The sequence below is a fragment of the Vicugna pacos genome, chromosome 1, assembly GCF_048564905.1.
Source record: "Vicugna pacos chromosome 1, VicPac4, whole genome shotgun sequence".
Classification (NCBI taxonomy): Eukaryota; Metazoa; Chordata; class Mammalia; order Artiodactyla; family Camelidae; genus Vicugna; species Vicugna pacos.
Window position 1 is genome coordinate 6224716 of NC_132987.1, and position 22452 is coordinate 6247167.

A 22452-nucleotide genomic window follows, 5' to 3' on the forward strand; every position below is an offset into this window, starting at 1 on the left:
GAGACCTGTAACAAGCAGGACTTCATTCCCCTCTCACCCTCAAAAAGAACATGAAGTCACCATTTTCGATGTTAACCACAGAGATGACTATCTTTTCGGAGAGATTAATATGGTACAAAAAGACAGAGAGCTCTGCCTTTTTTTCCAGTAACAAATCCTATGGGTATCTGTGGACTCCGTCCATGTGCTAACCCAAGGAGAACAAATGGTCACTTTCCTGGGGAAAGTCTGGACCTTACAGCCCCAGAGAAGACAGAACGCACTGATGGGGGCTGACCTCACCCTTTTCTCCTTCAGCTGGACCCTCTTCACCATATAAAACATGCCGTCCTTGGTGCTTTAACAAAGAACAATTTGCTCAATTTCCAAAGTGCTTATCGGTAAGTCATTTGTGTCCAAGTCAATGCTGTCTTCGTGGGCTTTCAATCCAACTCAACAAGCATCTCATTGAACTTTTATGCAGAGACCTGTCTGTTTTTTTGCACTACTGGTTGTTACTGCTATTTACGAAAATAAAGAATGCCCCAGAAACAGGAGCCTCTAGAAGGTTGACTTGATACATTCATTCGTTCGTTTTTTAAAAATAATGACCCACCCCCAACCGAATGGAGGTGTCATATTAAACTTACCAGCAAATAATAAAGACATTTTTAGCTTGTAAAAATACACAACTAGGTAAAACCATACAATTTTAACATGAGACCTAACTCTGCAACTGCCCTTTTAAAATCAGACAAATGATGCACAAAAAAACAGTGAAAGAAACGGAACACAAACACTGAGTTAAAGGCTTTGTAAGGCCTCCTAACTTTCAATCCAGTAAAGGCAAGCCAAAAATAAGTCACAGCTGGGACTCTCCTAGGTCTGGAAACTCTGCCAGCAAGGAATTAATACTAGATATTTTTGTACCGGGATTTTATTCTTATAATCATATAATAAACAAAATAACTTAAATATGAAGGGAAAGTATGAGTCAGGCCAAAAAAAAATTGACGAAAGAATAGTGGCAAAACAAGAAAGTTAAAAGGACATCATGTCCTCATTATAATCAAAGTTACACATTCTGCTGTTTTTTTTTTTGCTGTGAGTGTGTGCCTAGGCCCCAGATAAACACTATATATCATACCAGTTTCCAAAAAAAGTTTTAAAAAATCCTCTCATTCACAGTTTAATAGAATGAATTCATGTCGGGCTTTTCAACTATCTTTATCAGAGGCCTTCCCATGGGTATCACCCTTTCTCCACATTCTGCTAAACATCGCCCATGCTGATCATATCTTCACAGGAATTTGCCCTGGAGGTCAAAGGTGGGAACACAAGGGATTTATGCAGATCTCAGTGACACATCTCCAGCTAAGGCCTCCAAGGTTAAACCTATCCCAGGGCCTGTTTGGTAAATAGTTGGACTGAAACACCAAATTCACCTCCATTCATTTCTGTCTCTGGCTGCTATGGTCCACAAAGCCTGAAATATTTACTGTCTGGCCTGCTACAGAAGAGGTCTTCGGATCCCTGGTCTCAGAAAGACAGAGAGCAGGCTAGAGCCTGGGGTCCTCCCAATGGCCTCAATGAAGTCATGCAACTGTTCAGTCCGCTACTACCAACAGTCCATGATTCCATTATGTAAAAGTGTCAGTTTAGAGTATTTTCGATATTTATTCTTTCAAGGTCCCTGAATCAGAAGCCGTCTATCCACAGCTCTCTCTTGGGAGAGGAGCCCCCGTTTCTGATAGGGAAAGGAGCGATCAAATTTAGGCACCTCTCCCAGGAAAAGACAACACAATCACAGGGAGAGAAGGAGAAAATGTGAGTGGAGGATCAAAGAATAAATATTAGTATAGCTGGGATTAAAGAAGAAAGAGAAAGAGGGAGGAGAACCATTTCCAAATTGAGCAAAACAAAACTGACCTGAGTTCTGTTAAAAGCCACACGTGCAAATACTGCCTGGGAGATTCCTGCTCGTTTCAGTTCATCGCGTACCCACTGGTAGATTTCGGAAGACACCTCTGTGTTGGTTGAAACCTGTTGCTCCAAAGGCTTATTCATAGATCGACTGACGGGGGGAGGGTGGTTCAAGTATTGTTGGTTTAAGGACTGCTGGGCGAGAAGTCTGTTGACTGCGTACTGCTGGTTTAGCAGCTGGGCCATCACCAGCTGCTGGTTGACCAGTTGAGGACTGATGGGCGTTGACACAAGCCCAGGGTGCAGGTTCGGAAGTGGGGTCCGGACAGAGGGCTGGCTGCCGTGGGAGAGCTGCGCGGGGGACGGGGGCTGCTCCGCCGTGTTCCCTGGGACCGGCTGCTGGCCGAAGCTGACGTGGTTGGCACCTTGCTGGGACAGTTCAGAAAGACTATCCATTTCGACTGAAGTGGATAAAAAGCAAAATCATGTTAAGCCAATGGTGACCCGCTTTGATAAAGATCTCCCATCATTCCCTGCAAGGGGACAGCTGGCACACGGGGCACACCGCAGATCCAACTAAACCCAGAACATTCCAGGCTGGAACCCCACTGTCTGTCTTTTGACTTCCCTCTTGTGCACCTTTCCACCGACTTTCAAAAAGTGGGATGACACTTTTTGGTCTCATTTTAGAAGGCAGTTTAGGTTGAAGGCATGAAATCAATTATTTTCAAATTCTATGTGACTAGTTTTGGGGTCAAACTATTATTCACTCTTACTTATCACCCCAAAGAGGCTTATAAAGCAATGTTTATTTTAAAGTAACTTCTAGAAGAACACTATTTGCTTAATGGTAATTAGGAGTGGGTGGGGCTAAGAAAAGTCCATAGGCCAACTTAAGAAAATAGAAATACACCCGTATTTTCTCCTAATACTTATTAACTGTTACTACTCTAGGCAAAAGGTTTGAAAGAAAAAAAGAGGACATAAATGTTATTTATGTTAAATTTTAACCTAGCCAAGAATATATAAAAAAGCAATCAATATAATAAATAATAAAAGTGGGTCATGATGATAAGTAATGATAACAAAGTACATTTGGAACACTGTGTTGAGTATCTTATATATCCTGTGTCACGTAATTCTAACCATCCTGTTAGACGGCAGGGATGTCCGCAAATATTTCTTAGAATGAAGCAAATGATTTATTGTACTGCAAGCCGGTATACCCAGTATTGCCAAGGCCCAAATGTTTCTTGAAGAAGTTATGGCTATCACCAGATGCCAAAGACAATCTCTCAAGGAAGGGGTGGGGAGTCAGTTCTGGTACAACGGTGATACTGTCACGATTTTGCAATTTACAACCAGCCACCCGGGCTGGATATTTCTCCCCAGGCTAGACCTTGCAGGTGGATGGACTGAGAGTGAGCAGTCAGTATGCCAAACACTTTGCTGTTATAAGGAGGAGGCTGGTTTGATGCTCTCGACTGGAAAGATTGAGGATGGGAAACAGGTGAGTCTTTCCAAATAGTACACCATGCTTTCCATGTATGGACTCCGGGTTAATTTTAATCATCATTTCTCTTTTCATTATATATTCAGGCTTTTATATTTACAGGAACTGATTGCTATAGTCACTGAGATGTGCAAAATATAACTAAGAATTGGGGAAGAAACCTTCCCTTTCTACCAGTGATATCAGCCCAAGTGGGCCATTCAGAGGGAATAGTAATTCAAGCAATTATTCCAAAAATGATGCATTGTCTTCATTACAGCTCTAAGCTATAAAAGGCAGAGAATCTGTTTTGGTAGATGGATGGTTTTGCTTCAAATATTAAAAGCTAAAACATGCTCAAAATTCAGGTTCTCTTGCCTCTTAAAATCTTAAGGAAAAGTTAATATTGTTGCTTTATTAAAGGAACGTCATGGCAGGAAACAGAAACAGATTTAAAACAGGACATAATGCTATGCATATTAAATGTCCCACTCCTATATTATTTTAAAGATATTTTATTTGGAAGGTACCAGTATGTGAAAGAAAGCCTTAATAGAAAATTAAAACATTAACCTTAATCACAGTGTTTGCTTTTATGAACACTAATGAACTCAACGGGGAGAAAATGTCATAATCTAAATGCTCAGGTACAACACACAACTTTTATCTGTCATTGCACACTGCAGATAATTTTAATGTATTTCCTGCGTAACAAATATTGACCTAAAGTTACATTTTGAGATAGGACGCCATGTTGGCATGCAAAGTTTAGAAATGACGCAATGGTTCTCTGGGTAAGGATGGTGACAGGATGCTCAGACCTCCTCCCACCAAAAAAAAAAAAGGGAAAAAAAGGATGTTCACCCTTGTACCTACCAAGGGGGCAGCTCTACCAGTCCCTTGAACCCAACTCTGGGGACTATAAACACTATTTAATTTCCTTAAAACTTGGGTGGAAAAAATAGGCACCCTCCCCGTCTCGTAAACAAAAATCCCAAAACATAAAAGCATGATTTCTCTCTGAGAGGAACCATGGCCAATATTCGTTATTCAAGGCCAGGTTAGGTCTTCACTGAGATGTTAAAAAATGACAGCTCCTCTCCCCTCGCCTGGATCTCTGGCAAGTCTGACAACCAAGTCAGTTGGGCTGATTTAAACACAAACATTTATGGAATTTCATTATCTCATTAGACTCAGACCCACTCCCCACCAGCAAAGAAAGATTTTAAATGGATCTCTAATTGGGCAATCACAAGACCTGGCTTTCGGTGTGACTTTGATCACCGCTCCCACCCCCCAATGACAAGTAATGGTACAGAGCCACCCCGGGCAGGGATTTCTGCTTACCCATCATATCTTTTGTCTTCTTGAAATGTTTGTACCACCTTCCAAATTCTTGACATTTTGCTGCTGAGACATTTGCATAGTAAGTGCTGTTCACAATGGAAGAAATCATACTCTGCATGGAGAAGGGGGGGAAACATTTGTAATACATCGAAACACAAGGCAGGACACAGAAATGAATTCGATGGTGGGAATGTATTTTTTTTTTCCCCACATCAACTGAGTACCCATACCTTTTTTGTTTCACACTTTAGCCTAAAGCCTCGACTTCTTAAAATTCATAAAGTGGACCATCCAATGCTTATTTCACTAGAAAGCAACAGCCCACGGAGACTGGTATAAAGCTATCACACCCATAGACTCTGCTCTTGAATTTAAGGGACCTCCATCAATGTTGGCTACTCCTGCGCTGACGAACTTTCACCGATCCCGATAAATCCGAATACTTGAAGGTGACTTTCTGATCGCAATTCAGAAATAAATGCCACTTTGTGGTTTAGAGTCTGGGCTCTCCATCCTTGCAACTCCCAGTATGGCCCGGGGACCAGCACTTTCGGCATCACCTGGGAGCTTATCAGAGATGCAGAGCAGTGGCCCCTCCCACGGACAGTCACTCAGTACCTGCACTTTTTCAGGTTCCCCTGGGGATCTGCGTGCACATTAGAGTTTGGGAACCACCACTTGTTCTTTCCACTCTTATTATTTGGGTTTCAACTAGAGCCAAACTAGCACTGTTCAAAGGCTGACTGACCACACTGAAGGAGAAACAAACTATTCACAAAGAACCTCCAGCAAAAGGAAAAAAACAAAAACAAAAAAAACTAGGCTGCCATCTTACTGCTGGCTTCACGTAGAGTAAAGCTTGGGCTCTGAATTTCCAACTACCCCTACAATTTTTAAATATATGCATTTCATGGTAACTGATTTCTCAAGGACACCACACACACATACACACAAAAAGCAAATGACTTATTTTGTCACATGTCTGCACCCTTTTTCTAACAAAAGCCTGAAAAACAGAGTTGACAGTTTAACATATACAAATGAAGAAAGACAATGATTTTTGATGTATTACTAGTTTGCTGGTTTTCTAAAACTCATTTTCTTCCCAGCGAATTTTGGTACTGATAATTTCAGTGACTCAATCACGGTTATTTTTAACCACAACACTCATATCCTCTAGTAGCGGCTAAATTAATTTCCAATTGAGTCGTAGGAATAATTAGACTTTGCAGCACCAATCCATCCTCCACTCCTCTGTATAGAAACAGGAGAACTGACATTTCAGACTTCAGTTAGACTATGGTGAGACAGTTTACAGAAGGCAGCCTTGTTTGGGAGGCCAGTGAACAACCGAAAAAGCCAGTCTGGGGACAAAAGTATTTTTATAGCAGTATCTTCTTTAAGCGACTTCTCAGGTAAAGCCCTCCTTTTGGTTAACACAGATTTTCCTGATATCCGTGATCAGTGTTAACTTCATAACATGCACACATTCCTGTTATATGTAAACCCTGGAGATCTTTGAAGAACTTCCAGGGAAGGGTAAGCTGGGGGTACATTATTTATGTAAAACACGGCTCGCTCTCCTAAGAGGCACTGTGCTATCTTTTTTTCTCGACATGTCCTACTTTATAGTCATTTTCACATTGTATTTCCCTAAAAAGACATTTTTCATGGGCTCGTGATGCTTCGCCATTAATCCAGGAGCGTGCAGTTTTACTAAAAGCATCCTTCCCGTCCAAAGTCCAAAAAGATACTTAGCAAGGTTGCCAAAGCCTGAGCCAGAAGATCACCCGATCTGGTTAACAATCTGTCAGCTTCAATCACACTTACTCTATTGTAATGACGGATCAATAAAGTCAGACGCTAATAAAACTAGTGAGAATGCTGATGAATCACCGTTGATTCTGCAAATGGGCGACAGACAGCCCACAGTCTTCTACTTAGGTCCAATTTTAAAAAAAATTATTACAGTTCAATATAGACGTGCTGGAAGATTCTTAAACATTCATATAACAGTACATGGAAATTCTGATGTAGCTGATGTCATTTTCAGAAACGGATGACATATCTAAATTTTGCTGACAAATGTCCAGGCTACTGGAGTTTGCCTTTTGGTCTGTCTATGAGATTTGCTCTTTGCCTCATACCTACTATGTGCCTGGCTGTACCAGGGAAGCAAAGGAGGGTAAGACACAGCCTCTGCCAACAAGAAGTTTACTATTAGGAAGAGACATGTAAACAGATCATTTCAACCTAATGGGATTTAGTAGACCAACAGTGGAAAATATATGGTGGGGGAGGGGAGAAAAAATACATCATGTGCACGGGGAAAAAAATCTGAAATATTTTTATACAACGGGAGCCCATATGTAACAGTGCTATGCAGTTCATTATTATCCATGTGTGGAAAATAATACCCATATGTGCGTGATCATCAAAGCTCCCTTCTGCCTTTGTTTAACCCTAAATTGGTAGGCTCTGTCCTTAAGTGACTTTTTGGATGCTTTCCCCTCTGTCAAGTAGGGTGTGCTTAGGGAACTCGGATTAATGTAAATATTAGCCCAAGCAAGACACAAATCAAAAGGCTAATCCACGGGCTATGACGCATGCCAAAGCAGCGTTCAAGGTTCTCTATCTTTCTGCGCTTTCAGGGGGCTGGGACATATTCCGTAATTCAGGTAATTTGGGGTCAACTCTGTTTTTACTGGAATAATACGCAGTGATCTGTCTCACGACTCAACTGTGCAGACAGCCACCGCACGAGACGTTTTTGCCCCCTCGTGGTAAAATCCCTCCTGAAGGCTCTGGCGTGGCACCTGACTAGTGCTATGAGGTTCAAGGGCAGGGAAGAGAGATTTCAGACTTTCGTGGAGCACATGGTATTTGAAAGACCATGTTCAGTGGTGTATCTTCAATTTGGAAAATCATAAAGAACCACTTATTGTTTTGATAACACCAATAGCAGAAAGTCAAGTGTGATAGGATTTTCCTGCACAGTAAAGACAGACCAGAGGGTGGGGTGGGGGGGGTAGACAAAGGTCCACGTTTTTAAGGGGGAGGCTTAGGATTCTTCTATCAATCAAAAGGAAACACTGGTTTAAAGACCAGTAGCTAAAAACACTGCTCTGTACACTGTGAGTCCCTGCAGGTCTGGGGCCCCATGTTCCTTTCCAGCCCAAATGCCTGGCGTGTCTTAAACACACACTAAATGTTCATTTGATGAAGCAGAATTGGCTAAATCTGCATTCAAGTCCAAGATGGGTCGCACACTGGTATTGCGACCTCAGTCAAATGAATCAACTACCATCGCAATCCCCGGTCCTAAATGGGAACTGAACAGCGGCGCGGACCTCGTGGGTTGTCCTGAGCATCCATTCATACAGGTGTTTCTCCCCCCTCACCCAACTCATTCAGCATCTACCTACCAAACTCCTCCTATGTGCCAAGCACTGGACAAGTCACTAGAAAAATAGTGCCTTGAAGACACATACTATCTACACTTGGGCAAACAACAGACAAAATAACCAACTCGGTGATGCAATTAGCACCCAGCCTGGAACTTCCTTAAGCTTGGACTTAAGGGAAGTTAATTACCACGACAGCCCTCCGCCTCCCTCCTCCCTGGCTTTTGTTATACGACCACCTTTCAGACCAGTTGGAAGACTTCGCTTTAAACAACAAAAGAGTCTCAGATAAAATCTTCAAATGATGTCTTTTAAGTCCAGTAAATTTCCTTAGGAAAAACAGAGTATACAAATTAAATGATTAAATTATAAGTCGGGTCCAGAGATAGCAAGAGGAGACACCAACCAAAAAAAAGAGTATTTCCCTTTGGTTCAATATTCCAATTTGGTGGTGTGTTCTGAAGCTGGCCTGCACCTGGTAACTGACTCCCCTGACTTGGAGGGGTGACCCACGCCCTCTCCCATGTCTAGGTAACAGCTGCTCACCCTTTCGGGTACAGTTTCAGTGGGGACTCCTGCGAGGCCTTTCCCGCTGGCCCAAACGTCCTGTACAGAGCACCTGCCAATGCTGTTTATTTTCTACTAGGTGGTGAGCCTTGGGTCTTATTTCTGTGTAGCCGGGACTCATCACAGGTCTGGGCACATATTTGGTGATCAGTAAAAGGTCACTGAAATAAGTCGTGCCTGCAGGCTACCAGAAAATCCTCCTCTCACTCCTTTTTTCCTTCAAGGTCAAAGGTGACGGCAGCTTAATTGTCACGTGAATCTTTTAAAATCCATCACTTTCAGCTGTCAAGAGAGAACTCAAGAGTCTGAGGAACCTTTGTTCTTTCATTTGTGAGAGATTCCTTCCCATGCGTTTTAAGCTCCATCCACACAGATGTCTCGGAAATCAGCGCTCGGTGCCGACGCTACCCCGGTTCTCCCGGTGTCTATTTATACGAGCTTCTCCAAAGCACCGGGAAAAGGGCACGATCTGCACCACGAATCTTCCTAGTCAGTGGCCGGTTGTGTAAAAGCATCCACGTTCAGGGAAGGAAACAATCAGGCTGAAAAAAACTCCTCCGGTTTAAAGCCCAAGTTCAAAAGCCACAGCGTAACCCCCACCAATGACGAGGTCCCCAGCCACCAGTGTCGGGAGACACAATTTGGAAGTCAGCAGACATTGGCTGTGACGTGCTTGCTAACACCAGGGTGACACAATCTTCCCCTCGAGGGGCCAGGTTGTAAGCTTTTCTAAGAGCCATAAAGCACATGTCTGCGCCCGGCGAGGAGTTCTGGCTTTCTCTGAGAGTCTGCTGAAGTTCCGATCTAAAAGAACGCCATCTTCACAGAAGCCCCGGTACTCTAGAATCGTACCATCTGCCACCGGCTGGGCTTCCTTTTCAGCCAAATACATTATTTATAACCTTTCTAATTGTGAAAAGGTAAGGGTGGAATTTTCCTAAAGCCCCGACTTCGAGCTGGTTAGAACATTCTGAACCTTAGCTCTGAAACACAGCAGGGCTGTACATCTGAAAAACAAAATACACATCCCCCCCAAAAAAACCCCACAAGGAGTTGGTTGAGGTTACATCATTTTTCAAAAGATTATATTCTTTCAAACCCCTGCTAGAATATGACACGAATTGGAGGGATGTATTTATAACACACTTAGACACTGAGGGAAGATAAGTTTTATTTTTCTACTTGGTCATCTTTGCAGCCAATGAAGACTTTGGGGAGAGGGGAAGCCTTCTGAAAAAAAAGGTTCGTCAACTGGGAGAAGCCAGGGATCTGATTACCCTTCAAATTGCTTTGTTGTGCCTTTAACAACAACCAAAAAAAAAAAAAAAAAAAAAAAAAAAAACCCACCCCAAAACAATGCTAATCAGGTTATTCAATCATTTAAACCAAAACTGTTCATGCTTTTCTGCCAAATCAACCAACCACAGCAAAATCTGTTATCTCTGACTGCTCAGCTTCCAGTCAAAAAACAGTTAACCCCCACTATACCAAAAGTTTTCCAAAATACCCTCAAAGCGCTGCGAGCACGCAGAGAATAAAGGGAAAGCCCTGCCATCTTTAAAGGGTAACTGGAGTGCTGGACCGTATTTGCATATTACAACACACTCTAATAAACTAAACAGCCTGTCCCAGAAGCCAGCAGCTCCCTAGCTTTCCTGTGATCTCCATACGGGCTTTCTGTGCACAATTTTTTTCCCCCTCCACAAAGAGGACTGTGATATCACGACCCAGACTTACTAAAGACTTGCTGATGGTTTAGCACAGGTGGATGTAGGTACCAAGAGCATCTCCGAAATGGTGGTTCACCCACGTTTAAAGCTTTCAGGCTCCATCAGCAGAGAGGCCAAAAGCTACCACATCTTATTTACACAATTATCTAAATACGATTAAACAGCTGATGGACAAATATTAAACTGGAAAATGTATAGTCATTTCAGCTTAATGTAATCCTCTTTCTGTAAACACCCAAGATGATTTTTTTTCAACCAGAACAGTCCTGACATCTCATAAGCCTAAGGGTGAATAGCAAGAGATTGTTTTTGATAGTTATAAATATTCAAAAGACATGCAGACCATCTGCTTTCATAATACAGGTAAAGCAAGACTGAAATGGTGACTGCTGTATAAAAATGATTCTTTTAACAAAGTCTTCCTCTCCTAGAAAACTATAAAGACAGATGTCAAAAACTGTTTACACAGAGCAATCAGGAGCGTGCAAAATGTAATATTCCTTTTACACACAGTGCTTGCTAAAGAGATTTTTTTTTCTTTTTCTTCCCATCTGTGTGTTGCAACACATTTCTACAAGTTAAAAACATTTTTTTTCAAACAGAGATCTCATGAATACCCAAAAACATGCTATCTGGTTTCTGAATGCTAATTAATTTCAACTAAGGAATCTGAATCTCTTCTTCTGTAGGAAGGGATGTATGTTTTGAATCGAATACTCCAGAGACAGCAAGGGAAATAATCTTGCACACATTTAATTCTGCAAGGCGATCTTTCATGGTTTCACCTTGTTCGTAATACACAGCTCTTAGGTCCATGTTTTAAAAGAAAGCATATCACTGCTAGTGCCTTTGGCGTAAAGTCTAAAATAATTGTTTTCTGAGATAAGTGTCCACGCATGCAAAACGTATATACAGAAACCTTTAACTTTTCAGGCGACGCAGAGTGATGGTTTATAAAACCCAGCAGTTAATTTTCAGGGCTGGAACACTAATCTTGACAGTAACCTTTTTATGTATTGTATTAATGGCACAGAGACATTAAGCACCTTTTTATAATTTTCAATAAAATGAGCATTTACTGAACAATCTGTCAAACTGCTGGCTCTCTATTCCCTGACATTTTTATCTTTTGAGCAGTACAACTCCACACACACTAATGACACTCCCCTTTCTCCAGGTCCTGTCTGCCTATGGCCTGAATTTTCACAGCGGGGGTTTTTATGTGCGTGGTGGAGAACTCCAAGGTCAAACTTTAACTTCAGAGCAAATGGAATCAGCCCCATATTCAAATACTATCTCGTGGTTCTCAGTACATGAAGTTTTCTTTTAATCCCAAAGGATATCAAATTCTACAAACAAGCTCTAAAAAACATCATAGGAGATGGTGACATGGAATGAACTTGGTGAAAATTCACAGGTAGACCCTATCGGGTACTAGGAGGGGGTGCCAAGTAGGGAGGGAAACAGGCTTCAATTTATGGGAAGCAAATGGCAGGACCTCTGGGTGTAATATTCTGTTTGTGATGTTAGCTTACGTTCCCCAGATCTTTCCCTCCGGATCCTCTATTGCCTTCTAAGCTATTCTCTGGGGAGACACAACTGGGGCATATTCGAAATCTCAATTTGTTAAGGAGAGACTAATCACTTCTAAATTTTACTTAAACTCCAGTTGTCATCATTATGGTTCTTGCCATCTCGATCAACCCCAGTGCCTGCAAAAGGCATCTTCACACCAAGTAATCCTTGTGTTGTGCTAAAAATAGAAAGGGGACAAAGCCCCAAAGGTCTATGAAAGCAAGCAGAAAGAGAACCCATCCAATTCTGCCTGAATTCTCTTATCACATTTCCTAAAGATGACAATGCGATCATTTTGAAGCACAGAAATTTCATTTAATGATTGAAATATCCAATTCGTAATTTTAAAACAAAATGCTGGTTCGCAGTTCACGTGGCTTTGCCACATAATTAAAGGAATTTTATATAAAGCCCAGAGAGTATCTTTTGACCAGATTCTCTATTTTGTCTTTTTGTTTGAGAACCCATATAGATCTTTCTTACTATTCTGAAACCTTCTCATTCAAACTAATTGACTATGCTGGCTTAAATTAGAAAATATTTGTTAAAAAGTGTATTATTACGAAGGGCATGTAACATTTCAAATTAATTGCACATAGAGGCTTACGTTTGCTCATCTGCAATATGAAGGGAAATGAACTAGAAAATCTCCAAGGTCCTTTCTAACAGCTTGAAGACTCTATGAGATCTGTGTGTATTCCCCAACAGAGGTCCTACAGGGTCTTCAGTGACTAAGGGAGCTGCAACTGTAATACGTACCATCCACTCACTGTGCAAACATCCCCCACTACAGTTTTATTTTTTAAGAAGGTTAAAGTCCCTTGGTATCTTGCTTATAATATGATTATTAAAAATATACTCCCTATTATTGAATTAAACGTTATGCTACTCCAAATAGAATTTTCACAAGTTTTTCATTAGGTAAATCTAAATCGAATGAGCCTTATTTGATTTTATTGCAAAAACTGTTTCCTAAGATTCTAAACCTCCCGCGTTCTCTACCAACTTGCACATTTGGGGAATGTGGGATTCTTCTTTCTCTGCTGGCCTTTGTGTGGTTAGAGCTCCCATTCTCTCTGGAGATTAAAATTTCTAGTATCTGTACTTAGAAATAGCAGGAAAAGACATCAAATTTGTAGTAAATTCCAGAGGGCCTAAATGAAAGTCATTTTGAAAAATGTTAAGGCACCGAGTGAAAAAAAAAAAGAACTAGTTTGAACAATCAGTCCATTTTTCCAAAAGTAAGTACTAGAATTAGACTGTGACTCTTCAGATTTTATATTCCTTCTCTGCACTCCTTCCTTACGTGAACGCTATTAGATTTTAAGCCACATTGCCTAAAAATGGGGCGGGAAGTAAACTTGGTTTTTAGCTTTTTATAGGGCCAAAGACTTTCCTTGGGAATTTCATGAAAATTACGAAAGCTCTCCCCACATACATCCTGCCCCAAGAAACTCGTAACTTCTGGGTCTGCACAAACTCTTGGGAGCCCGTTGCAGGGTCTACAGATCCAAGATTTCACAGGAGACCGAGGGCTAAATCATACCCCTGATTTCTGTATTTTATTAGTTGTTAATCAAGATTTCCCATGTCTACTAAATAAATACAAACCAATGTCACTTCTGAATGAGGTCAGAGAGAAAGATCAAGGTAATGTGGCTCATCTCTGTCAATGTTATGAAAATGCCAGTATACTGGTGATCAGCTCTTTGGGAGTTAGGGCGAAATGGTCAATCTGTGCTGGATGGATGGGCTGGCCGCCACGAAGTCCCAAGCCCCGTCCATCACTGGAGGCTGAGCTGGTGCTCCTGCGGGAGGCGGGACAAAGGCTCTGAGGCTTTGTTCTGGAATGGCTGAACAGTTATCTACATTTGCAGCTCTCTCTAAACCCAGGTGACTCTGGACCTGTACACAGTTGACTTTTACACATTATATGTTTACAGCCCCAAACGGAGCCTCCACTGCCAAATGTGGACTTCGGACCCTCAAATGAAGAACGGACACTGTGAACTAACATGGGGTGGTACTGACTGTTAGCATTTCCATGTTGGCAGTACCAACATCTTGGTCTAGAAATCATTTGATTTTGCTATTGAAATTTCCCCCCTTTATATATATATATATATTTTTTTTTTCAAATGAGAAACAGACAAATGGAACTAACAATAAAAAAGTGTGGATCTCAAATATAACACAATGGAGAAAAAAATGAAAACTATGAGCCATGCTGAAATACACACCTGATTATAAAAGAAAAACTTAAAATGTGCACAGAAATGTGTTGTTAAATTGTGCTTAACAGTGATGTATAATTAGGCCTCTTAGGGCATTTTTTAGCTCTTTGGGTCCTTTTTTTTAGATCTTTGGGTCCAAGACTACTGTTCTCCTTACAAACATAATTTTATCCATATATTTAAGAACATCACAATATAAGCAAAACTATGGGACAGCTTGGATTATCAGTAGGGGTTCTTAGAGAAAAATGCAGAAGTAATTTGCTCTTGGGTTAGATAAATTAAAAATTCAGAATTAAGCATAATAGGGAAAATATTTTGTAAAGTAGGATATTCTAAATAAGACTATAGATAAAACATTACAAAGAAAACTACTGACATAGTTTACTGGTTCATGAAATAGACATGATGAAAACGCTACAAGGCTATCTCGGCTTGACAAGTATTCCTGAGATCCTCCTGTGTGCCAGATCCACGACTGTGATGGTGAATAAAACTTAGCCCCTCTGTGGCTGTCAATTACAGTGCACGTAGAGAACACAGTCTGGCCACAGATAATTACAGAACAATGTGGAAAGTGCTATGGGGCTGTATAAAGGGAGAGGACAGAGCCTTGGGTGCGGGGAGCAGGGGTGAGGGTAAAGGAAAGAGCACTGGGGAAAACTCACATCCAGACGACAGTCCCAGGAGGTTTCTTTTCCCTCCCCGACACTGTCCCATCTAAGTTATCATATCTGCTTAACTTGCAAATGTGCTTATTTAAAGCATCATGCTTGCCTGAGTCTTCCCTCACTTCCATTTTAAGATACATGATTCTAAGGACCCGAATTAAAGCGCTCCTTCAAGGTGAGGACAAGTTATAAAAAGTTTCTTTAATTTTTTTCACAAATGAAAAGTTCTTGGTTGTTTCCATACAAACTCACGCTTGCATAGAAATCTTCTACGTGGCAACAAAGTTTCTGAGACCCACAAGTGCGATGCCAAACTCTCAACCCCCACGTTTAGAAAAACAACCCATGTTATTGCACACTTTAGAACTGAGCACTGTTCTCAATGCTTTACAAGGATTCACTCGTGTAATTCTCATAACAATCCTGAAAAATCAGTACTGTTATCTTTCTGCTTTAGAGATGAGGAAACTGAGGCACAGAGTCACTTGCCTGAATTTACAGAGCCGTGACGGCACAGCTCACTTTCTAGACTCCTATGGAATGAACGCTCTGAGCGCATTAATTATGGGGTGGCAGCAAGCAGTAACACACACAGACTCCCACAAAGGGGGAGAGAACACAACTGCTAATGAAATAAATCTAAAAAATAGTTTCATTAAGAAATAAAGCGAAATCAAGCTCTGTCCTATGCCAGCATAACCCAGGAGTGTCACTACATGTTGGGAAATCTATATTGTGACATTTCATAGCGTTAGTACTTGCTCTTGTTAGCGCCACGCTGTTTAACTGCAGAGGAATAAACACTGGATTGACAGTAAAATGGGACAAGTCTGGGACAGTTGGGTGGTACCCAGTGATGAAATACCCTGTCTTGTCATCTGGAAAAGAAAAGTGATCTCAACTGGTGCCAACAAGGAAAGCGCTAATCGCTCTTAACTTTCAACACGTCATCTGGTTTGCATAAACTTTAACCTCTGCGTAAACTAAGTTAGAGTCGCTTTTTTTTTTTTTTAAATGGGAAAATAGTGCCGTACAAGAGAATAGCTTTTGGAAAAGAAGGAAGGAAAGAAAAAGATCACGGCTAAAGAGGATAGGGTTTTAGCGTAAGAATGAGAGAAAGGAAAGAGACTTTGAAAGGAAGTCAGCCACCTCCTTTGTAACCTTCTGAACTGCCCATAACAACACAGCATATTAGAACACAATACAATCTTATAACGCCCTTCATGCAGGAATCCCAGGGTGCTTTACAATCATTATGAGTTAAAATTAAAACTGAAGCACATACAATTCCTAATAGAATCGTTTTAAAAATGCTAAACAGAACAAATAACTTTTAAGTCTAGATTTAAAAGTCCCAACAGCCAGAGCGTTCCTTACTTCAATTGGCAGTGAGCTGTGAGGCCCCGCTGAAGCTCTCTCTTGTTACGTTAAAGGCTCTCTTAAGTTTTTTTAATACTCAGAGCACCTTACGATCAAGCAGTTTCCAAAGAAAGAGGGGGGGAAAAACTGGGTGCATGTATCTGTTTGTCTTGATTATCCCGAATTTAGGGTTTTCTGTTTGCTTATGAGTTTCTTGGGGGCCCCTGTCTGACATGAAATAAAACAGGTTTAAAAACCAAATTCAGATAAAGCTCAACTTGAAATTTCAGTAGTAAATTTCAAAAAAAAAAGACACTCAAAAAGCACTTTAAAACCAGCTCTGTTTTAGCAAGAAAATCTGACTGATTAGCCTGATTTGGTTAACTTTAAAAGAAAAAAAAAACAATTAGAAAAGAGCATTTAAGAGGCTTTCTCTCAGGCCATTCCTACTCCTGAGCCTTGGCTGTATTTATTATTCTGCAAATCAGAAAAAAAATAGGGGAGGTGCATTCATGATATGGTAATTTTCCTTGCATTAGTGATTCTGAGGTCAAAGGAAACTTGTTCAGCTCTGAAACAAAGCATAGGTAAAAAATCTATTAAGTGAAAATGAAGTACTTACACACTGTTAAGCACTCTCTAAATTGGCATGGCTTAAACTCGTCTGTGTGACTATTGTGAAAAGATAGGCCATAAAATATTTGAGATCAATCCGTTGTAAGTTAGATGCTTTATTAAGTTTGGCTTTTTGGATGAATATATCTGAAAGGTTACAGGAAACTGACATCAAGCTACAGTAAAATCCTTATGTATCTAAATCGGCTGAAAATGAGCCTGAGAGAGGAGATGTAAAAAGAAAAACTTGCAGCCTGGAGGACACGTCTATCGTAGATTCTGTGTGGGCTTTTACTAACCCACGACAGACATCTCACTGTCTAATTTGATGTTTTGTTTCGTTTTGTGGGGAGGTAATTAGGTTTATTTGTTTATGCACATTTTTTAATGGAGGTACTGGGGCTTGAACCCAGGACCTTGTCCACGCTAAGCATGCGCTCTACCACGGAGCTATACCCTCCCCCTCTACTGTCTAATTCGAGAAAGAGGTACTAGAGTGAAGCAATAACCGGTTCAAAAAAGGAGACAGGAAAAAGTACTGGGTGCAACTTAAGCAATTCACACCTCTACCCACGTAAAACTGGTTTACCAGCTCGCCATTACTACAACTGCTGAGAGTGGCAATAAAACCCAATTAGTATCAAGTGCTTCCGTGCCTGGCAAAGCAGATATTCATAACCTCGGACTCCCATGGGTGTGGGGTATGAACTGGGGAAAGTTGTGTAATTTCAAACAGGAAAGAAGAGTTCCTCTGTGGAGCTTTTCCTCAAAATACACGATGTTTTACAACAAGATTGACAGTATTATACCAGGAAGGGGCAGGTACAAAATCCTCCAAGCACAGCTCCAATAGGAACCTATGTTTTTCAGTGGGGCTGCCAGTTATCAACTCGTTCGTCACATCAAGCCAGTGGACGACTAAGCTCTACACTTCCAAACAGACTTAAAGAACTGCCCACTGTTTCCCGTGCGGACGTCTAACACTGCTGTGGGGGCGCAAATAAAAAGGGCCATTAGCTCAGCCATACCCACTGATCCAGATGTGAGGACGGGGGGAAGTGACGGTCCCACAGCTGGTAGTCAAAACTTCTGGAACCCCCCCAAATCCAGACTACCCCAGATGTCAGCCCCTGTGGTCTAAATCACCCTCACGTGCTCTAATGTAGGAGCATGCAACAATGGTTTGGTTTTTTTTAAGTAAAATTTCTGTTTTTTCTTTTAATGGAGGTACTGGGGATTGAACCCAGGACCTTGTGCATGTTAAGCACGCGCTCTACCCCAGAGCTATCCCCACCCACCCCCAGAAGTGATGGTATTTCTAAAGCAAGTCAATGTAAGAATGACAAAATCAAAATTACAAAAACAAAAGACGTTAAACATTTCAGCGGTGAGAATAAATAGAAATGGAGAACTGTAAGTTGCAGAGAAATGTAAGTATTTGATAAAATGTCAAATTAACTGGAGAAAGGCTTAAAAATAAGCACTCTACCCATCTAGCCAAGAATACTTGGTTAAACTCACAGGGTCTGGGTGTGAATTCTTGCCCCTTTGCTTTACCAGCCACATAACCATGGGACTCAAACATTCCATAGCTCAGGGTCCTCAGCTGAAGAGGGGAATTTAAACTAAACACCACTTAGGGTTATAGACACACTCTTGATATTGCAAAAGCACCAAATGCAAGTTTATTATTATTTCAACTGTTAAGATGTGTCATCCTTATTACACAATAGGAAACAGGATGCCTGTCACACAGCAGACTGCCAATATATATATTTTTGAATGAATAAATATGTGAATACACAAATAAATTTCATAGATTAGACTCTCAATGTGAAATACAATATATGAATCTATTGCTGGATATTCTCTTGAGAGAAGTTGATTATTAATGTTCATTAAAATTTCTTCAGAAACGCCAGGTTGGTCTAAAAATTATGAAAAGAATTAACACAAAGTGTAGTGAAATATATATATATTTCATATATATATATATATATATATATAGACATATGTTACACACACACACACACACACATAGCCTAACGGATGGGGATTTTTAAATTGTTGCTTTGTATAATAAGACTGAAAATCAGGTGAATACAGGGGTTTATTAAGGTCTATGGAAATGACTGTCAAGTTTTGGAGAATCCGCATGGTTAAATGCTAAGCTTCAGGAGGGCAGGGCGGTTTCTTTTTTCAGCTATTTTGCCAGGATCTAATAAAAAGTCTGGCACATTATAGATCCCGAGATGCTGTCGGGAGAGAAAAAAAATCATTTTTCTCAATATTACTTCTCGACAGAATGTTCGAATTTTAACACATTTTATACATCTTTTGCTACTCGGAAATAAAAATGACAATTCTCACTTTGTGTGGGACTTGGGCTTGGAGTGACTTTTCCCCAGGTGAGAAATGAAACAGAATGATCTAGTGTCTTAAAAATGTGAGAATGGTGATGTGTGTGCGCGTACACATAAGTGTGCATGTGTGTGTGGCGGAGAGGGGTGGTAAAAACGCACACACATCAGATTAAAATCCCTCAGGAATATCTGACCTAAACATTTTTTTCTTTTTTTTTTTTTTTTGACCTAAACATTTTTTGAAGGAAGACTCTAGCCTGGCAAAAGCAATTAACTCACCTTTTACTTATGACACTTAACACAATGAATCTGTTCTTATATTGAATGTGTATATCTAGGGCTTATATTATATCAACCTATACATGTATCTAGGGAATGTATATAGCTAGGTTTAAGTTCAATTTCCAAAACTTCAAGGAAAACTAAAATCAAAATAAAATGTTTTATTGTAAATCAAAATGTTTCCTTTTTCAAATTCCAATTTACCTTCCAAATCCACACTCTTCAAGTTCCCATGACATAAGCTTTCTTGTCCCCAAGATTTTATTCTCTCCTCCTTACTTGCAGGGCAGAATACAACATCCAACTTATCTAACCACATCCACTAAAAAACAAGCCAGAATGATAACAGAACGCCCAACCTCACATTATAATGAGCTAGGGTTTTCTTAAGCCTTAGAACGCTTTACAAAAATTAACGAACACGGGGTCAAAAAAACTTAATAGATGGATGGCAAGCTATTTGGGCAGATTTATGATAGGGAAGCAGCAACAGAAATGAAAGCATGAGTTATAAGTCAAACCACATGCACACTTACGGAATTTCTGCAGCTACAGAGAAAAACCCTGCAAACAGTACAGAGAGAACATGACTGCACCAAAACCTACGTCTTCATTTCCAAAATCAACACTTTAAAACTTGCCAGTGGGAAAGGGCTTTCGGGTCAGTCCTAACCAGGCTTCTGACTTTAATCTCTAGGGGCACTGGCTCCTTCATCTGTCTGATTCCGACATTCCAAGTGCAAACTGGACATGTGCTTTGCAACTGTGGGACAATCCCCCTTTCCTCAAGATCTCTACTCCGTAAACGGAAACCACTTGCCTATGGGGTGGACATTCTGCTAAGTGTATCATTAAGGGACTTGACAGTCATATTTGAGACTGGGGTATTTTTATCCCAGTCAACAAAATTGAACCCTAAGGTACAGCAAAATGCATGTGCTGAACTGGGTGCTACAAGCTGAGCATCACTTGAATGAATCAAACCTCAAAGAAGGGGAAAAAAGTCTTTACACAGAGTATTTCTTGCTGTTGGGCCCCATTTGGTATAAGACGGAGGCAGTATTTATTTGCTAGGGATTTTCACACCCTCTTCATCACCAAATCTCACCGCAGAGGCAAGAAAGAGGAGTTTGACCAAGCTCAGCATGCATTTGGGGCCGTAGGCCTAAGAGTGGCTGCATTTGCCCTAACTAACAACTTCTGACAGAAGAGAAAATAAAGGAGCAAATGGAAAAATAGTTCATAATTAAAACATTCTGAAGTGAGGATCAGATTCAGGAATTCATTTTAGAGAAAGAAAGAGAAGATGATGCAGCAGAATATAGACTAACCCCCTCATTTAGAGAACAACTTGCACTTTCTCATAAACCTAAATTAATTTAGAATATTTGCTTCCACTGATGAATCTTTTTTTCCAACTTTTTTTTTAAAGAAAAGAAGATTGTAATTACAACTGATGTTGAACTTACAGTCTAATTTCACCCCTGAATGATGACAGTGGGGTCCCCAGCTACACGGGGTCACGTGTTCCACTCAAGGTTTCTTCAGAGAAATTCACCAATGCCTGACTCCAAAACCAAGTCCCGGATTTCATTGTGTCATTCTGTTTAATGTTATAATTGTCTGGATTCAATTCATTTCTCATGATAACGTTAAGTAAACTCACAATTGTATTTATAAGCTACAGTGAGGTGGAGTTTATTGGCTGAATGTTGATGTCATTTAACAGCTCGTTCCCACTGTATCAATAAATTCTTGTCCTAGCGCCCTCTTCTCCAGCTCACAGTAAATGCCTTAAATCTTTCCCTGAATTTCCTTCTAAAATCAATGGGACATTTGGTAACATGAGCATACATGGGATTCCTATCATGGGTGCTTATCCATATTTTAGCTCTGAATTAAAAAAAAAAAGTTTGTTTCTAAAACATTTCAAATGCTCAAATGCTAGAAATCAACTGACAGATTATGTGCAGTCATCGCAAAACCCAAAGTCCCAGAGGTAAGAGTCACCTGCTTCATTATATCATCCTATTGATTTAACTGTGTTTAATTAATTTAAATTACTTTTATTTGATGCTTATAAATTCACATCCTCTCTACTCCAAGGGTGAGAGATAATGGAAGGAGTTCAGCTAGAATGACAAAAAAAGAGTTTGCTCTAAATTTCAAGAAATGGACTCAACACCAGAGGATATTTTTTACCCGTGGCTACAGCTTACCTTAAAAGAATATAAAAAGCCATCATTAATTATAAGCTTAATTCATTTGCTTCATTCCTCTAATTGCTAGCAAATATCAAAGTCAAGCGGAAGGACTGTAATGCAGCAAACCTGAAATGCATGGAGTTTCCATGAAACGGCAGCACAAAAGCCCGCAAGCTTCCCTCCAAAGGCACCCAAATATCCTTATGGGCATCACTTGGGAAGTGCATTTGGAGAACATCTCAATTGCAGCAATGTTTACTGCAGTCAGCCAGTTCAAGTTCAAACGACTGACAGACTAACATTGCATTGAAAAAGAAACTTAAAAACTTCAGTGAGCATGGAGTCAGAGCAGCACTTTAATCACATTCTGTGGTGGAATGATGGTTAGGGCACTGGTGGACGGCACTGTGACGCACTTGTGTCCTGACCACACAGGCAGCCCGTGAATAGCGGGTTCACAGCACCCTTTCTTTCTGATTTGAAATCAGCTGAACATTATCAAAAGTGGTATTTGGCTTTACATTCTGAAACACAGGCAGTCTCTTGCTGGGAGTTTTAATTGCCCTGTTACCAAAATTCATTGTCAAACAAAAAAAATCAAGTTCAATAATAATAAATCTTTGTCTCATTTCAAAAATCCCTGATGGGATGACAGGCATCTCCAAGGAAAAAAATATGATCCCACTAAAAGTGGGGAGGCAAAATAA

The 22452-nt window shown here is 40.5% G+C and overlaps 1 protein-coding gene across 2 annotated transcripts in view; it reads right to left on the reverse strand.

Annotated features, from left to right (window-relative positions):
• SATB1 (SATB homeobox 1) overlaps positions 1-22452 on the reverse strand; it is a 100170-nt gene that overhangs the window by 47355 nt on the left and 30363 nt on the right. For both annotated transcript variants that reach the window (XM_072946906.1, XM_072946845.1), the window contains exons 6-7: positions 4742-4853; positions 1909-2363 (exon numbers count right to left, since the gene is read on the reverse strand). In XM_072946906.1, the coding sequence (XP_072803007.1) occupies positions 1909-2363; positions 4742-4853 (567 nt within the window). The remainder of the gene's footprint in view (positions 1-1908; positions 2364-4741; positions 4854-22452) is intronic.